General features: G+C 49.0%; 1 protein-coding gene across 2 annotated transcripts in view; it reads left to right on the plus strand.

Annotated features, from left to right (window-relative positions):
- Window positions 1–15,217: 15,217 nt before the first annotated feature.
- The window catches only part of P3H2 (prolyl 3-hydroxylase 2), a 64,382-nt gene continuing 61,413 nt past the window's right edge, over window positions 15,218–18,186 (plus strand). Inside the window, exon 1 of one of the 2 annotated variants that reach the window (XM_071437784.1) lies at window positions 15,218–16,278. In XM_071437784.1, the coding sequence (XP_071293885.1) occupies window positions 15,823–16,278 (456 nt within the window). In that variant the 5' untranslated portion in view covers window positions 15,218–15,822. The remainder of the gene's footprint in view (window positions 16,279–18,186) is intronic. The other variant, XM_071437783.1, reaches the window with a different exon arrangement.

An 18,186-nucleotide genomic window follows, 5' to 3' on the forward strand; every position in this document is an offset into this window, starting at 1 on the left:
AAACAGTTGTGGATATTTAAAATAATCTATCTGGGCTTCTGTTCAGCCTCAGAGGAGGAGAATGCAGAGGCTGCACCCGGCCTCCACTGCCATCTCCTGCTCATGCTGCTTTTAATGAGCCTTAGCCATGCTCCTCAAGGCTCTGTCGAGCAGCACAGGCACATCTGGCTTGGGAGACGTGCCAGGGCTTGGCCATGATGCAGGACCCTGTCCATCAGCAGGGTCAGCCCTGGTGGCTGCTGCAGAGCTGTCCCTACAGGCACTGAGCATGGGCTGGGGGCCCACCTGCACTTCTGGCTCCCAGACCTTCTCCTGTGCTCTGTGAGCACCCTGAGCTAAAGGTGTCCCTGTGCTCACAGAGCACCCTGAGCTAAAGGTGTCCCTGTGCTCACAGAGCACCCTGAGCTAAAGGTGTCCCTGTGCTCACAGAGCACCCTGAGCTAAAGGTGTCCCTGTGCTGTGTGAGCACCCTGAGCTAAAGGTGTCCCTGTGCTCTATGAGCACCCTGAGCTAAAGGTGTCCCTGTGCTCACAGAGCACCCTGAGCTAAAGGTGTCCCTGTGCTCACAGAGCACCCTGAGCTAAAGGTGTCCCTGTGCTCTGTGAGCACCCTGAGCTAAAGGTGTCCCTGTGCTCACAGAGCACCCTGAGCTAAAGGTGTCCCTGTGCCCTGTGAGCACTCTGAGCTAAAGGTGTCCCTGTGCTCACAGAGCACCCTGAGCTAAAGGTGTCCCTGTGCCCTGTGAGCACTCTGAGCTAAAGGTGTCCCTGTGCTGTGTGAGCACCCTGAGCTAAAGGTGTCCCTGTGCTCTGTCCACCCCAGGCATTTCCCTGGGTTTGGAATGTCTCAGCTGTAATAGTTCTGTTCTCTGTGGCCAAGATTTGGGACAGATATGCAGCTCTGGGCATTCTTGCCTCTGCTTTGCTGTGAAAACAAAGTGCTGCCCAAGCCTGGAGGTTTGGCAGAGAGTGCCCACTTTGAGGGGGAGGTTTTCTGCTTTGCCCAATCTGGACAAGTCACAGGTGTCTGAAAAATTTCTTGTAGCACTTGCTCAGTGTGATGGGGCTTGTAGATGCTCACTGATATGGCCGATGTTAATATTAAATTGTGCTCTAGATAGAACAGATATGCCACACTCTGAAAAATCAGCACATTGATGCCCCAGTAGGCACACCAAAATTTGTTGCTATATTTCATTTTCATTTTTTGTCGATTAATTTTATACAGCTAACATGGAGCTAATAATATTTATTTCTATCACAAAGAAATTAATGAATGTCAGAGCAGCATTTAGAGACAGCACAAAACACTCAGAAAAAAAGTTGAAAGTGATGTCCTCAGAGCAGTATTTAAACACTTGCACTGAAGCTACAAGCTGAAGAGGAGAAGACAAAGGATGAAATTGTTTCATATGACATGAACATCTACTCTGTGGTGTGAGCAAACCCCAATGCTGAGGAGGTGGAGGAAGGAAGAGGGAATAATGGACAATATGCCCTGGAGATCTCCTGAAGAGAACTCAGCTCACAGGAAGAGCAGGAAGCAAAATAAAGCACCCTTAGCTCTGACACCTCTGATTTCAGAGAGCTTCTCATTATCCTTCATTTTCCTTGGCCAGTTTAGGAACTGAGAACTTCCTTGCATGACCTGATAAAGGCATTTATTTGTGGTTTGCCTTCAGTGCCCCTGGCTCCTCAGCCTCTCCTGGGCTTGCATCACTCCTGTGCATCTCTGGGGTCCTCTGCCTCTTTCAGAAACCCGGCCAGGCTCAATGTGGGTGTCTTTTCATCTTCCTGGATTACTGGATGAATGTCAAACCCACCTAATCCTGTAACTCACAGTGGGGGTGCATTTCTTCTGCTTTCTGCAAGGTGCCAGGCTGGGGCTGAGGGCAGGGAAGGCAGCAGGACCAGAACTGAGGGCTGGATGGGATGAGAGAAAGGGGGAGCTTCCCTAGGGTAGTCATGAACTTAGGCCTCATCAATTTCTATTTATTAATTTTTCTCGGTGTCTACCTGCTTTCTGGCTTTATATTGTGAGATCCTGAGAGAGGGGGACTGAAGTTTTATTATTCTGGATTTTTACAGCACTTTGCCCAAATCCTGAGTGCTGTCATAACAGATAAATTATGTAAAAATTCCTGTCTATATAATAGGTTATGTTGTTTCCTGGCCTCATGAGCAGCTCCCTAATTAACCTTGCATCTTGTGCTTGGACCAGCTCCATAACTGGTGCAAACCAACACAGTTCCCTGTTTCTTGCCCTGTGGTAGCAGAGCTTGACCTGACAGCCACTGAACTACTCCATGTGTGGAGGGACTTCTGTGTGATTTTCTGACATGCACATGTCACTGTGAGGATCATTTTGGTGCAGGGCACTGTTAGTTACCTCAGCCCTGCAGAGGGAAATAGTTGCCCCAGGGGGCTGATCCTGGACCTGTGTTTTGCTGACCTTACAGGCTGTGCTGGAAATCAGCAGAACCTTTTTGAAATAAATGGGTAGCACTGATGCATGACAAAAATACAGCTCAGGATATGTTTAAGGGAGGGATAGCTTGGTCTTTTCTGTCCAAGCTGTTTGGATAAAGGAGTGAAAATATAGTTAAGACAAAAATAATACAACCAGGATGGTTGGAGGCCTGGGGGAGAAGAGGCTGGGCTGCATTCATGGGTGCCTGCCTGGCCCTTTCCCCCTGACATGCTGAGAGGAGCTCACAAATGCAAGAGTTTATTGTCTGGGTGTCCCATTGCTGAATGTCACTGAAATGCCTCAGACTTCAGGTTTTCTGTGCTAGGTGCAGAAGAAATCTCCATGGCCAAGCCACTGCAGAGATGAAGCACTGCTGGCATCAGCTGGCAGCTGCTTTCTCTTGTATTTGGGGCTAACTCTGGCCACTTCTGTGTTGACCCTGCTCATTGCTCAGGGCAGAAGAAACCCAGCCTTGACATAGCTTTTGGGCTGGACACAGGAAAACCTCAAGTATTGCTTTTTTGAGCACAGAAGCTCATTCTATTCACACAGGAATGTTTGTGTGCTTGCAAAGCTGGGGGTGCAGCATGGGAAAGAATGAGTTCCTGTGATGTTTTGTGATGAAAAAGTGGACACACAGTTAAAGAAAAAAGGTCCCATTTTATCCCAGCCAAGCCTCATTGGGGAAACTCCAACAAAATCAGTGATGTTTGGCCCAGAGATTGAGCATGTTGGCATAAGCATAAAATGAAGCATCCAAATGGTCACAGATGATTTATGAGAATTCCTCCTGCCTTTACTGCCATTTCCTCCAGCTGTCCGAGCTCCTTCCACACCATTCTCCCATTGGAGAGCAGGAATTAACCTCCTTTTTCCTAAATGCTACATTTGGGGAAGACATCTGACTGAGCAGGCCCTCTGTGCACATGGGAATGGCTTCAGATATTCAGGGGTTTCCCTTAACATAAACATGCTGGCTCCAGCTCCCTGGAAAACCAAACACCTCCCTGGAAAACCAAACACCTCCCTTGGGCTCCAGATCCCTGGAAAACCCAAACACCTCCCTTGGGCTCCAGATCCCTGGAAAACCCAAACACCTCCCTTGGGCTCCAGATCCCCGGAAAACCAAACACCTCCCTTGGCTCCTTTCAGGCATTGTTTCCCCTGTGGAAAGTTGGTGTGGGATGGATACAGCATCAATTAGGGAACACCCAGCACCAGCTGAGGTGTTCCCTAATTGATGCTGTATCCATCAGTTTGGTACCTCCCCAGTTGTTTTACTTTGGTTGTCTACTTGCTTGTTATTTCTTCCTGTCAAGTTTGTCCCAGAGCTGGAGAATGCTTTTACATGTGTCCTTCTCCAGTCTTCACCTACATCTTCAGGGTTAGGGCAGGGTCCTCTGGGGCCTCTGGGTTGTTTAATGTCCTGCAGGGACCTGCCATGGCTGCTGAGGGAGGAGGAAGGCCACAGGCTTTTGGTGTTCCTGTCAACCTGACCACCATGAGCTTGAAAAATCTCACTTCCACTGGAGCACAGTGCTCCTAACAGGTCTTGCTGATCCCTCATGCCTGGGGAGCAATGCTCAAAGCTGCTCCTTTGCTCCCAGGTGACCTCTGGCTGAGCTGTGCCATGCTGAGGATAGGAGCCAAAAGGAATGACAGTGTTAAAGCAGCTGGGGCTTGAGGCTGGGGCACCAAAAGCCCTGGGAGGTGCCCTGGGTTGCTGCTCCCTGGTGCTGACCCTGATGTCAATATTAACCCACAGCACTGCCATCACAGCTGGATTTTGCTGTCTCCTCTCCTCAGGGTCTGTCTCTGGCTGTGTTGCCCATGAGCCATCCCCTGGCCTAGGGCTGTCCCCTCCATCTCCACCAGGATGCTGCTCTTTGGGGAGGGAGGAGTTGAAGGAAAAAGCTGTGGGCAGAGCCACTCCAGGTGCCACTGAGATACCACAGGATCCTGATGGCAAGCTGCTTTCATGGAGCTGGGGAAAATCCCCTGAAGTCCTAGCAGGTAGGGAAGCTCTGGCCAGTGCAGAGAGTGAATTATTCTGCTCAGTGCAGAGGGAGAAAGGTTTCCCAGGGATGACTCACAAATTCCTGAATGTGCTGAGGTTTTTCTGAGATGAGGTCAGCTCTCACAGAAGCAGGACTGCTGCAGAAGGGGGTGAGCTGATGGCTTGGTCTCCATCCTGTGTGTGTTCAAAGAGACACCACAACAGCCCTGGTGCACAGTCCGGTTCTGGCACACATCCCTCTCCAGCTGCTGAGCAAATACAAGGATCTCTGCCAGCCTCCCCTTTGCCACCTCTCCCTGCTGAATTAATATCTCCAAACTCATCTGGAAGCAGAATATCAGCAGTTCCTTGGGATTTGCTCAGTGCTTATAACCAGCAGTGTAGCAGGCTTAGAGGCAGACACAGAAGCAGAAAGAAACACAAGGAAACAGTGCAGGCAGTGCTAACATCAGACATGCTTTTATTTCAGCTTTCAAGGTGGTTTTCCAGATCTAATTGTGTTCAGTAGTTAAAAAGCACATTCATTTCTTTGTTACCTGCAGCCTATTGGGTGTCCCTGTTCTTATGTTGTTTAGATTTCCAGGTATTTGAGGATTTAATAAGGTCTTGTGTTTGTTTAAGGAATTATTGCCCACCCAATTGAAAGATAATGGGACGCTGTGGCCTTGCCAAGTGTTTTTATGCTTCAATAAAACAACAAGCAATTTACACAAGGCAATAAAACAGTACCCTGCCTCCTCAATGAAGAAACACAAAGCCAGGTTTGAAACCACGTCTAGCTCAGAGAATAAATCCACCCTTACTCAATGCACTCCATAAAATTAACTGGGTACAGAATCCCCCACACACTCTCCTTTTCCCAGAAGTTTGGAAAATCAGCACAAGATGTGTTTGAAAATCCTGTAATGTAGCAGCAGAATTTGTCCAGGTTGCTGTCTGTGAAACAACAGACTGATTACTCATTGAGGCTTCCAAAGGGGCATAGGTTTGATCACATACCCACCAATCCCTTATTTCTTTTCTCTCTGGGCTCTGTTACTCTTTGAGCCCAGCCTGGTTGTGTAGAATGCTGAAGAACCCCCTCTTGATGATGTAAGGAATTGCCCCTTTACACACTCTGCTGCAGGGCTCAGGCATTTGAGGGCATTTTCCACACTGGCATTCAGAGAATTCTGAAGGCTGTGCTGACCTTTTGCCCTCTGAACGGCTCTGGCATCTCTGTTCAAGGGCTGAGAGCATCCTTGAGCCCTCAGGGTGGGCTCTTGTTGCTCGCCTGCTTCTTCTGTGGTGGCAAAGGAGAATTTAGGAGTCCCATGGAGACTGAAGCAGGGGAGAGCCCTGTTCCCTCAGAAGTCTCTTGCCATGTGTCTTACCTCAGTTTGAGTCCTGAGCTTCAAAGACCTCTTGGCCACAAGGATGCTCTGGCCTCCCTGTTCAGGGACTGCCACAGAGGAGAGATTTCAACCACTACTGTGACTAAAGTGGCAAGAAGAGATCTGAGCCCAAAGTGGAGTAGAACCCCCCTCTTGTTCTCACACAGCACTTTACTCTTCATCAGAAAAGGATTTCTGCTGGCTCTTCCAGTGGGAAATGCCACAGCAAAACTGAGCTTTGGGTTTTGCTCTATGCAGTGCTTTGTGCTGTGAGTGGTGCTGTTGGTAGTGCAGCAGGGGCACCACCTATAAATAAAGGATCAATTTTGCCTTTGGAGATGCCAACTAAACTGAGGCCCTGAAGCACAAAAGGATGGCAAAAAGGATGGTGGACACTCACTCTGGGGCAGGAATACTGCCCTGGATTGCAGCTGGAGCCAGCAAGGAGCACCCTCCCCACACTCCCCAGTGCATCCCCTGCTCTAAAGCCATCGGCCCAGCAAATCCAAGCATGGATTAAAAAGCTGGGAGTCAATCACAACAGCATTATCCCTGCTGTCTCCCCCAGAGTGCCCCTCAGCTGTGGCCAGGGACCTTCTGAGATGATTTTTAGGCCTGCATCTCCACCCAGCCGGGTGCTAATCCTCTGCAAGGTGACCTTTGCTTTGGGGTGCCCGCCAGCCCCTGCAGCAGCTGCTGCTCCGAGTGACCTTCCTGGCTTACAACAATGGAGGCTGCTTGAAGGAATAAATACTCAATCTGGCCCACTGCAAAGCCAGGTTCACAGCAATCTCTCCTGACAAGAAAAGGTCAGAATCTCCTTAAATAGAAACACAGCCTGGTACTAAGATGAAAGCTTTCCCATATCTCTTCTGCCATTAAAATCCCACTTCTCATGAGAAACATCTTTTCTCCTTCCCTAAAGGATGCAGCTCATTTGAGCCATCAGCTTGTCAAAGTATGATGGATTAATGCAGCAAAGGTTGCTGAGGCTTTTAGCTATCCTCCTCTGGACATATACTTCAAAAACCACTCTTGACCTGGCATGCAGAGCAAATTTCACTCCTAGTCCTGAAGGCTTGGCCAGGGGATGCTTGTGAGACCAGATCACTGCTCTCTGCAGAAATGACAGGGGTCAAAGAAGTAACCACAGTCTAATTTCTAACAGCTGAGACCTTCGATGCAAGGAGCTGATACAAAAGCAGCACTGTCTGTGCCTTACTTCTTTTCCATTAAAAGCTGGAACAGAAACCAGAAAATTAAGGAAAACTCAGTCCTTGCTACTGTGTTTAGACATCATCTCCTCTTGGCTACCCTCCAGAATCTTTTTTTGGACAAGTCCCAGAGGTAATGCAATGTAGGAGAGAGGGAGCAAATGCACACTAGGGTCTATTTTTAGTGATTACAGTAAGGCTGAAATCCGTTCCCTCCGCCCAGTCCATCCTCAGCCAAAAAAAAAAGGCCCCAGAGAAACTGCTGAGGCTGTACTGAACAGGCTGTGCTCTTTGCTGGGCTGCTCACCTTCCCTGCCTGAGCCAGCAATGGGTGTCCCCTGCAAGGAGCAGCAGAGCTGGTTCCTCTGTCCTGGGTGGTTTCAGGCTGCTTGCTCCCTGCCTGGGTGCCCAGCATGTGGTGTGCTGGGAATCTGCTCTCTCCACAGCCTCCTGCTGCTCCCCTCAGAGAAGCAGCCTCTAACCAGAGAAACATCAGCTTTCACACAGTGCTACACCACAGGCAGCACAGAGGCCATTTCCCTTCCCGTTCTCCAAGAGTGCTTCTGCTCTGCAACTCCTATAATTACAGGGAACACTCCAGTGAGACAGGGTGTTTGCTCCTCTCCATTATCACCATCTGGATCTGCTGCTCCTGCCATGTGTCCCACGGCTGCTGTTGCAGTCACCCTCTGTGCCTCACTGCTGCCTGTGGGGCAGTGGTTTGCCCTGGAGCCTGGCATCCCTTGCAAGGGCAGGAGAGGGTGGCACAGGGGAGCCTGGGGCAGATCTGATCTCACAGTGTTGCTCTGGAGCAAACTGGAGTCACTCCATATCCTTACATTGCTGCTCCACCACATCCCATGGTTTCCATAGCCAGTCTTTCTGCACTGTGAAACCAGAGTGAGTTTGCTGCTGCAGGGGAGTTTGTCCAGCTTTAATGAAGCCTAAATGTTATCCATGTGGGAAGAGAAGGAAAGAGAGAGAATGAGGGAACTGTCATCGCTTGGATTGGCAGAATCTTTTCCAAAATGAATGTTTTCCACTGGCCTGCAGTAGTTCAACAAATAATTACATTAATCCACTCCTTCCAAGTCTCCTTCCTCCATTCACCCCTTCCAGCCCTTTCCCCAGCAGCAATGGCCCTACAGAGCATCTGTGCAGCATCCAGCTCTCCCCAGTTACTGACACAGGTACAGGGGATGGGATGAGAGGAAGAATGGTGCTGCAATCTCCTGCACACCTTAGCTGGCCACAGAGCCTCAGCTGCCTCATTCCTTTCAGCTGCAGCTCACTGTTAGGAGGTTTCTCATGGATTGGAGGGGGGCAGGAGGCACCTCTGCTGCTCTGTGCTCCCAGGCTGGTGCCAAGCATGGCAGTGCAGGTGTTATGGACCCACTGCCAGGGGGATCTGGGCATGGTCCATTGCAGGATCTGAAACCTTTGTGTTTGCTCTCATTTGCCCCAGGGCCACACGTTGGCTCCAGCACTCTGACTCCAGTATTACATTTGTAAAGACTGACCAAGACCCCCCAGAGGACTCTGCATTACACAAAATGTTAAGAATTCCAGTTCTGCTTCCTTTCCCAGGAGTAATTTCCCTTAAGACAGGATTTTGCTGAGATGTCCTGGGTTGGTTGTTCCCTTCCCACATCTGGGTGGGAAGCAGTGTGCCAGCAATCTGTCTGTCTAGCAGCTGTAGTGAAGTGAGTTTTATGTGTATAGCATTAGCAGAACGTTTTGGGATTCTCTAGGATGAAAACTATGGCCATATAAACCTAACACCTTGCATTAAAAACGATTCAGCCAAATGTGCTCTGGAGTATAATCACCTCTGGGCCTCTCTCTCTGCATGCAGTGTGCCTGTGATCTGCCACAACAGCACTTCACCCTCATGAAGGTCTTTGATTTTTAACCAGGGCAGGTCTTTAAGGAGATCAAAAGCTATTCAAATTTATACTTAAATGTACATAGTTTCTTCTGTTTCCCCTTGTGCTGCAGCTGACAGGGCTGTAGGTGTTATTTGTACCTCTTGGTCAGCTCAGTCAGAACTGCATTAATGTACAGGAAAGATGGACTTAGGAAAGTGAGCCACAGGGAACCCAGTGCTTGTGAAAGAAGTCAGTTTAATGTCTTTCATGGTCTCTCAGCCCCCCACTTTTACACTGAATCATAAAATTAAAATTGGGAAAGGCTGACAAGGCAGAAGTCCCCTCTAGACCTCTGCCATGCCACTGCTGGTGAGAGCCTCTGGTGCTTGCTGTGGTCCTGGCGGGGGATGGATCACAGTTACCCCTGCTGGTGATAACCAGGGAGCTCCTCCCTGCTGAGTGTGCCCTGCCATTGCCAGGTTGTTTGTTCATTTCCTCAGTGGACTTTGCCTTTTGGGCTTCCCCTGCTGCTCTCTTCCCCGCTCAGGTTTCACAGGCAGGACGTTGGGTTCCCCCCCAAGCTCTCCATTCTCTCCTCTTGGGCTGGCCTCCTTGTGGGCCTCTTCGCCCTGCCTGACATTTCCTTCTTCCTTCCCTAAGTTGGGGTCTGGCTCATGTGGAGGGCTCTGTGGGGAAGACAAATATTTACTCTTGGAGTCACAGTCTCTCACTGCTGGGCAATGCAGGGAGAAAGGTCTCTGGATAAAACCTTGCTGTTTCCAAATTATATTTTGAATGGGATGCAGCATCTACCTGAGCTGGCTCAGCTGCCCCATGGCTTCTGCATAATCTTATTTTAAAATGTCTTCTGAGTCCTGAATGATATTTTGAAACCAGAAAAGAGCTGATAAGAGGAATGACAAAACCAAACCAAACCAAACCGAAAAATAAAAACCAAAAACCAAGAAGATAAAACAAAACAAACAAACAAAACAAAAACCAACCAAAAAAAACCCCACAAACAAACAAAAAAGCCCCAAAAAACAACAACAACAAGAAAGAAAAGCATCAAGGTGCTCAGATTATAAATTATTACATACAAAAAATAAGCATGAGGTCATACAGAAATATATGGCCATACTGGATTAAGGGTAGTTATATTGATTTTAATATGGTTTATTTACCATTTCCACTGAAAAAACACAGACTGCTTCAGATAGCTTTTGAGAGGCCCTTGAGCATTTCCCTGTTGTCCCACTTCAATGCCCACATCTGACTTTCACAAACTCTGATTCCTCCATGTCACTCAAGTCCTCACTCAGCTGAGGTGAGGCAGCTCAGGCCAGCCCCATTGCAGCCAGCACAAGGAAACCTGGGGATCAAATCCACCTCATGTTACCCCAAAGGCTTTCAAGGGCAGGATTTTCATGGGAAGCTGGTGGTGAGTCTGCAAATGCCCCCACCAGCTGCAGGTGAGCCTGGGCCTCTCCATCTGCACACACACATCTCCATCCACCTCATCTGGGGCGCAAGAGGAGGTTTGCTCTCTGCGGCCTCTCTGCCATCCCATCTTTCTTCTCCACTCACACACCACCACAGAGGGCTGCAGCTGATCAGCCAGAAGTGTCACCTGTGGCCCTACATGAGTCCTGTGTCCCTCAAACCCACCTCAGGCAGGCTGTGTCACCCCCAGGCACTGATGCATGTGAGCTCCCGGGGCTCAGCCAGGCTCCGGCTGTGCGAGCGCACGCTCTGCACTTGACCCATCCTTTTGGCAGTGTCACCCACTTCAGTGCCATTACAGCAGCCATGAATTGGACCCTGTTCACGCTCTGAAACTGCCACAGCTCCCAGCTAAAGTTCAGACAGTCACACAATGGAGCCATTCACACGTCTCATTAACTCCGGACTATGCATTGAAAATAACTGTGTCATATGAGTCTCCGATTCAATTCTCCCAGTTTATATCATTTATAGGTACCTTCCTGTTCATAACAGCAACTCCAGTTATGTAAAACTTTTTGTCTGTCAGTGGAGGAAAAGTGGTATGTAGAGCACAATAGAATAATTCTTTAGTGTTATTAATTGTTGTCATCCCAAATAACATAGGCCATAGAAGTATTTTAAATCCAAGCTCAAATGTGACAGGCATGGAGCCAACTCCTTCAAGACACCAGTGTGCCTTTGGTTCTGTATTTTAAACTTCTTGAACTTGTTTTTATCCTTTTTTAATTTACAACAGCAGTAAAGTTCAAGTTTCCGAATAAGAAAAGTGTGAAGGCACTTGGAATTCAATAAGGCTCATACCATTGCCTACACATGGGAAGACACAAGGATCTTCTGCTTATGTGATTTATAGGATTGTATTTCTCTGCCGAGTGCCAACAGCAAGCCCTATGTTGTATCTGTCTGTGGTCTTGTATTAAGGTTTTTATAACAGATGCAGCACAGGGGTTTCTGTGTATCACATAGCACTTGCAAACTAAAGCACACATGTCCAAAGCTTCAGGAGGCACAATGGAGGGGTGAGTGCAGAGATGGCTTTGGGGAGTTAGCTTTGGTTTGTGCTGCAGTGGAGAAGCCATGGCAAATTCTAGAACACAAAACCCTGTCCAAAACAGGCAGGGGTACAGTAAATCCCAGAAAATGAAGCAGAGAGATGGGACAGATAAGGACAAAGAAAAGAACGAGCTGTCAAGGCTGGTATTAATAATGATGCGCAGCAGAGAGAGAAGTAGACAAGCCTGTGCCAAGGCAACTTTGCTGGATGCTGCAAAGGAAGTTATGAGATGACCTTGACAGTCTGTGTGAGGATACAAGAGCAGGTCAGGCACTTAGAGCAACACTGCAAGCAAAGCTTTGCTGGCAATCATTTTGTGCTTCTGCAGAGGTAATGTCAAGAGGAAGTCATTAAGGAAAAGGAGGCTGTCATCAGCAAGATATGAGGTGGACATGCATTGGAGAAATGTCAGGACAGAGGGCTGCTAAGACAGAGGACATCCCAGGTTCTTGAGGAAGTAGCTCATGAAATAACAACAGCTGGCATTTGATCACAGGTCAGATGTCCGGGAGAAAGTGATAGCTGCTCCCAGGTCCTGAGCCAACAGAAATATTGCTAGAAGGAAGTAAGAGTTAAAATGCTTTGGAATAAAAATTAAAGACCTGTTCACCTGTGCTGACCTCAAGTTATCAGCAACCCATGCAGAGCAATGCATCAGAGACAGGCCCAAACATACAGGGGGACAGCTGTGGGGAAGCAGATTTGTAAGCCACCAGCAAAGAAACAACAGGAAGAACCTGGAGCAGATGGAGAGGCATCCCTAGCAGGCACCTTGTGTTCTCTCACCCATGTTCTACACTGCTGCATTGTGCTACATCTTGCTATACCAAGATTAAAAATTTACAGAGAAAATTCCTCCTTGGTCACTCATCCTTTCACTCTACCCAAACCCAGACTAGTTTTATACAACTCTGATGATGGATTTTTCCTGAAAGGAGAGTCTCAAAATATGGTGCATGATTAATATTGCAGGACATCTTTTCATTTCGTATAAATTTCCTGACATTTACTGACATTCACAACCACTCTCACACCTTCTTGAATAAAAAAGGTGTTGGGTAGATGGAGGCATTCTATGGAACTCCAGTCTGGATTTGGGTCTAAATCATGAAGTACTTAACTAATGGATGTGATATATTCAATTAACTTGCACTTTTGTACATGAGGCAAAACCCAATGCTCTTTAATAAAGGTATGTTGTACTTTTCCATCTGATTCAAAGCTCTCTATCTCACTTAGGTACATGGCTGAAGGGGTCACCTGTGTTTGATTTGGAATTATAAAGTTTGTCCATGATTAAATATGAAAGCAAGTCTACAAATGAAACAGAGAGGGCTTGAAACCTAGGTCTGCTTATACAGTGCACGTTGGAAAACCATTTCGAAAGGCATTTTAAATTTTGCTCTTATCTTCTTGCCAAATCATCAGTGGTTTGACTCACATATCAGAGTTTTCAAGCAAAAAAAAAAAGCTTCAGATCAACCTATTTACGTAGGAAAAGATTTTTCAAAACAACTGCACAGGGGCCAGGATCAACATCTGAACACGGGCTGAGTTGTTACATTTTTAGAATTATTCCTTTCATTAAAGGCATGAGGGATATCTCATGCATCTTGGGGCATAATTCAGAGTTGTAACATCCTAAACCAGTAATTGCTGTGCTGGGTGAAACTCTCTCTTTGTATTTGTTTTGGAAGCAAAGCTTCCAAAGCCAGTTCCTTTCCAGCTCCATGGAGGAGAGCGTACCTTGCCTGTGATGCTGGTGGCTGCAGCAGCACTGCTGGATGTTATGGTGCAGATCTTCTGCAAGAACAAGACAATAAAGGGACCAGCAAACTTCTTTCCATCTGCTTGCTGCTCTGGCAGTGAGCAGGCTCATAAAACTGAAAGTGGTTGTTCAAGCAACTGCACTGAGTGTCGGGGAGATACACTGGATTAAGAGCCTTTTATGTGCCAACTCTTGTTGAGCTCTTTGCTGCAATTAGCTAACAACAGACCACCAAAGTGAGGGAAAGCCAAATGTCTGTGAACAAAGACAGTGTGACTCCAGGCAGGGAGACTGCCAAGTGGGGTGGTGGCAGTGGTCCTAAAGTGAGTGGCTGCCTACAGAGAAAACCCTGCAAGAAGGGCAGCAGAATGGTCAGAACAAATAACTTTTTCTTCACTGTTTTAAAAAGGACTTTTAATGAAAATAAAGATATGGACTAGAACATGCAGCAGTGTGAAATAAAACATTTTGTTTGACTTCTTTCTCCCTCCAGTCACTCATGTACTTTCTGCATTCCTTCCTATGCAGGGCCTCAGTTATCACTGCAAGTGCAGAGATGTTGCTGACTTGGAAGCAACATGGAATTTGGTACAGCACTTCTGCAAACAGATAATCTGAGATGTACCCTTCAGAACATTCACCCAGAACATTCCCAAGCATTTTATCCCTGTGATTTGTAGCAGAGCTCTCCCCAGCTCTGAACTTCTGCAGTCACCAGTGGCACCTCTGGAGGCCTTGAGAAGGTCTAAGTAGCTCTCTTATAATGTCAACTCTTCTCCCAGAGGAGTGCTGATAAACTTTTCTTTGCAAAAGGCTTTATCTGGACCTGAGACCTTTGTTTTGCACAGGCAAATGGTCACAGCACATACCCCTCCCACTGCAGATACCCTTTCAGGGTTGGGTTCTCCTGTCGTGATACCCTCCCCAGCATGCCAGCCTGGCAGGAAGAAGGGTGGAGGGACACCCAAATCTTTAAAACATGTTGTGCTGATTTGCAAGAAAGCAACAAGGACAATTGTTATGAAATCTTTGCCAGATGAGAAAGATCTTCACCAAGAACCCTAGTAATGTCTAGTCATGTGGGAAAAAACTTCCTTTATGAGAAACTGTGGTAAACTGACTCCATAATCTGACCACTTGCCCGATGAGAGGCTGTTTAGCCCTGTTTTTGATCTGGGACACAGCAGTATAAACAAGGCATGATTTGATCAAAGTCACTGGAGCAGCAGAGGGGGATGCACAGCATGACCGTGAAGGACATCTGGCTTATTGCAGTAACAGAGTCTGCACCAAGTGGATTTCAAGCATCTCCCATTTCCAGCTGTTTTATTCTATGAGAAGATAGGCAATATCTGTAGAGATATTCCTGAAATGTCTGAAAGAAATAAGGCCACAATGCCTTGTGAAAAACCTTACTGAGAACTGTGCTGTATGCACAGCCTTTGGAGCAGCAGAGCCCAGAACATCTTACTGTACAGCACCTAGCCAAATCCAGGGTTTGGTCACTCCCCCTCACTCAGGAACAGCTGATTTCAGCCAAATTAACTGTGTTAATATGAAAAACTTCTTGGTGACAGGTGTTCAACACTGAGATTATTTAAAATGCCAGCTATGATATTTTTTCATGTGTCACCAGTTTGCATTGCCGAGCGTCTCGTCACAAGAAAGCATTAAAATTCTTGCAAAAAAAAAGAAAAAAAAGTAACATTTTTGGCAGGGCACAGCATTGCAGCATTGGAAGAGAGAAATCTTGGAGGAATCGAGACAAACACACAGCTGGGAGCTGAAAAAGCTTCGCCAGCCACTCACTGTGCCCATCCCAGATTATTTATTTGCAGAATTCCCGAAGGCAGGAGGGTGCCGGGGTAAGAAAAGGCGAGTGGGGTGGAGAACCCAGCGAAAAACGGCTCCAAGCAGCAGCGTCGCAGGGAGACAACACCAAGCATCCTTTGAATAATGCCGCCGGCGCGGGGATGCGGGGCGGCAGGAGGAGGTGCGGAGCGCGGCAGGGAGAAGCGGGAGCCAAGTCCGCTGCCGCTGCTGCCTCTGACATCACCGCGGGACGATTTACATTTCCCGACGTCACTCACGAGCCCCGGCGGCCGCGGTGGACGGGGATGCTCGGAGCAGCCCCGGCTGCCGCCGCGCCCCCTGCGCGCCCTGGGCTCGCTGCGGGGGGAGCGGGGCCGGGCCGGGGCCGGGCGGGGCGGGCCGGGCCGGCGGCGCGGGGCCCTTTAAGAGGTGCCGGCGGCGCGGGAGGCGGCACAGGCCGGGCGTGCAAGGAGCCGCGGCCCCGCCGCCACCGCAGCCGAGCCCCGCGCGCGGCCCCCGGAGCCCGCCGCACCGAGCCCCGCGTCCCATTATAGCGACATCCATCGCACGGATCCCCGGAGCCCGCCGGGCGGACTGCACGCCGCGGAGCCCGCATCTCACCGCGCCGGGATCCGCTGCACGGACCGCACCGCACGGAGCTGCCCTGCGCGGCGCGGAGCCCCGCACCCTCCGCATCCCGAGCCCCATCGCCCCGAGCGCGCTGCCCCCGGCGCGGCGGGCATGGCCCCCGGCAGCCGGCGCGGGGGGGCCCGGCTGCTGCCGCTGCTGCTGCCGCTGCTGCTGCTGCCGGCGGCGGGCGGCGGGTGCGCGGCGGACGGCGGCCCGCTGGAGCCCTTCGATGCGCTCTACGCCAGCGGGGTGGAGGCGTACTACGGCGGGGACTTCGCGGGCGCGGCGCGGTGCCTGGAGCGGGCGCTGCGCAGCCGGCGGGAGCTGCGGGCGGCGCGGCTGCGGTGCCGGCGGCTGTGCCGAGCGCAGGTGCGGCTGGAGGAGCCGGGCCCGGGCACCGCAGGGGACCTGCGCTTCTTCGGCTCGGTGCTGCGGCGCGCAGAGTGCGTGCGGCGCTGCGAGGAGCCGCGGCTGGGCGCCGTGTCCCGGCACCGCGCCGCCGAGGAGGTGCGCGCCGACTTCCAGCGCAGGGTGCCCTACAGCTACCTGCAGCGCGCTTACATCCAGGTAGGCACCGCCCGGCCCTCCGAACCGCCCTCTCCGAAGGGTTACCCGCGCTTCCACACTCCCGAGCATCCCACGTGTGCCCCTCTGCCAGCTCTCCCAGCCGTGCGGGTGTGGTCCGCACGACTTTCTCTGTGGTGTGTGCGGACAGTGGTCGTGGCCAGTTCCCCAGACAGGGAATCCTGGATGGCAACGTAGATTCCCTCCAGCTTTGGTTCACCTGTGCTTTTTCTGTCTTGTTTTGGGTGGTTTTCCTATTTGCTTTTGGGAAAGGATATTTTTGTTTTAATGTAACACAGTATAATTCTGAAAATTGACTGCCTTCAGTTTGCAGAGAAAAAAACCCCAGAAACCCCTCAGTAACCCCCCCAACGCCCTCTGCCAGAGGTGTTTCCCTTTCAGACAACCTGAACTGATTCCATGTTTCTGGAGCTGGGGCTGTGGGTGAAGCTGGAAATCTGGAATGTACATAACCTGTGTTCCAGGAACCTGATGGTCATTGTCCTGATGTGATGTGAAATACTTATCAGTATTTCTGCAAAGTAACAGTGTGCAGTCAGTATTTAGCAGCTGCTGATATCCTGAGTACCATCCTCTTATCCCACTAACTTCTGCCTTATAACTGGTGCCTTCCCTGAGAAAAATGGTGTTACTCTTTGAACTTCCTTGCCAAAAAGAAGAAAAAAAACCCAGAGGAAAAAAACCCCAACCCCCTTCCACCAACCCACACCATGATAATGGTATTTTTCTTATTCATTCAAGACTTCTGGTCTGTCAAGCCAGCTACCTGTAGTAAGTCTTCCTGTTCATGACTAGTAAGGACAAAAACTCTGGGAATTTTGTTTCATGCCAAGCAGAATGTTTAAAGCATTTCTGGAACATCTCCCTGTGGATTTCTGCTTTATTTGAGCACATTCATAACCTTTTAGTTGCTATAGGCAACTTAATATGTGAAGACCTGCCTAGTGGTGCACAGGGAGGGTGGTTCTGCTGAAGCCCATTTCTAGGTGGAGAAACAAACATCTTTCCTAGGCAGTGCTGGTGGTGCAGCTCTTATGCAGCAACATCAAGGAGGCAAACAGTCAGCACTCAAACCTAGCGGAAAATCATGGCTACATTGCTTTTCCTGTGCTTCCTTTTCTGTCATTGCCTTAATGTCAGTTTTACAAGTCAGGGACTAGAACTGCATTGGCTTAAACTCTAGTGGCCATGTGATGCACAGAGTTCCTGAAAGAAATCCTGGGGGTGAACTGGAGCTGTAATTTGGCTTGTGTGCAGTGCCAGTGCCACTGATGGTCCTTCCTATAAAAGATACTCTATGTAGTGTCAGCATCTGTGGGAAGTGACACAAAATTTGTCATGCTAAAAAACTAGGTGATTTCCTACTCTGATTTCAAAGCCTTTTTCAGACTCACTGATGTCAATCTCACTGAAGAACTTTGCTCTAAATTAAATAATAGGATTTTTATCTCTCACTTCACTAAAATTGATATATAAAACCCCAGAAAATCCTGGGTTGTGGGCTGTTCTTGCATGTATGCTTCTACTGAGACTAGGGTTATTTTCCTCATTTAAAATGGCATTCTGAGCTTATCAAAGCAATGTGTTGAAAACAGCCCTTTTAAAATTTATTTTATGTGTGACTCATCTTAATTTGCTTTTGCAACATCTGGGGATTTTATGTTCATGCTAACACTGATTTCACTGCTCTCAAATGGAGTAGTGGATGTTCTTGTTATCTGCATGGCCGTCCAGGTGTCAGGCACTGGAGCCCAGGGAAGCTACTCTCTGATTAGACTTGTTTGTGTTTTTAATACCACTTTCTTTAACTCTTTCCGATTCTCTTGGGTTTTGTAAGCAGCACTCTGACCAGCCATGTCCCTCACAGCGCCCTGCAGTGATTTGTCCACG

Source organism: Agelaius tricolor, unplaced genomic scaffold (assembly GCF_023055355.1).
Source record: "Agelaius tricolor isolate 1412-34295 unplaced genomic scaffold, bAgeTri1.0.p SCAF_12, whole genome shotgun sequence".
Classification (NCBI taxonomy): Eukaryota; Metazoa; Chordata; class Aves; order Passeriformes; family Icteridae; genus Agelaius; species Agelaius tricolor.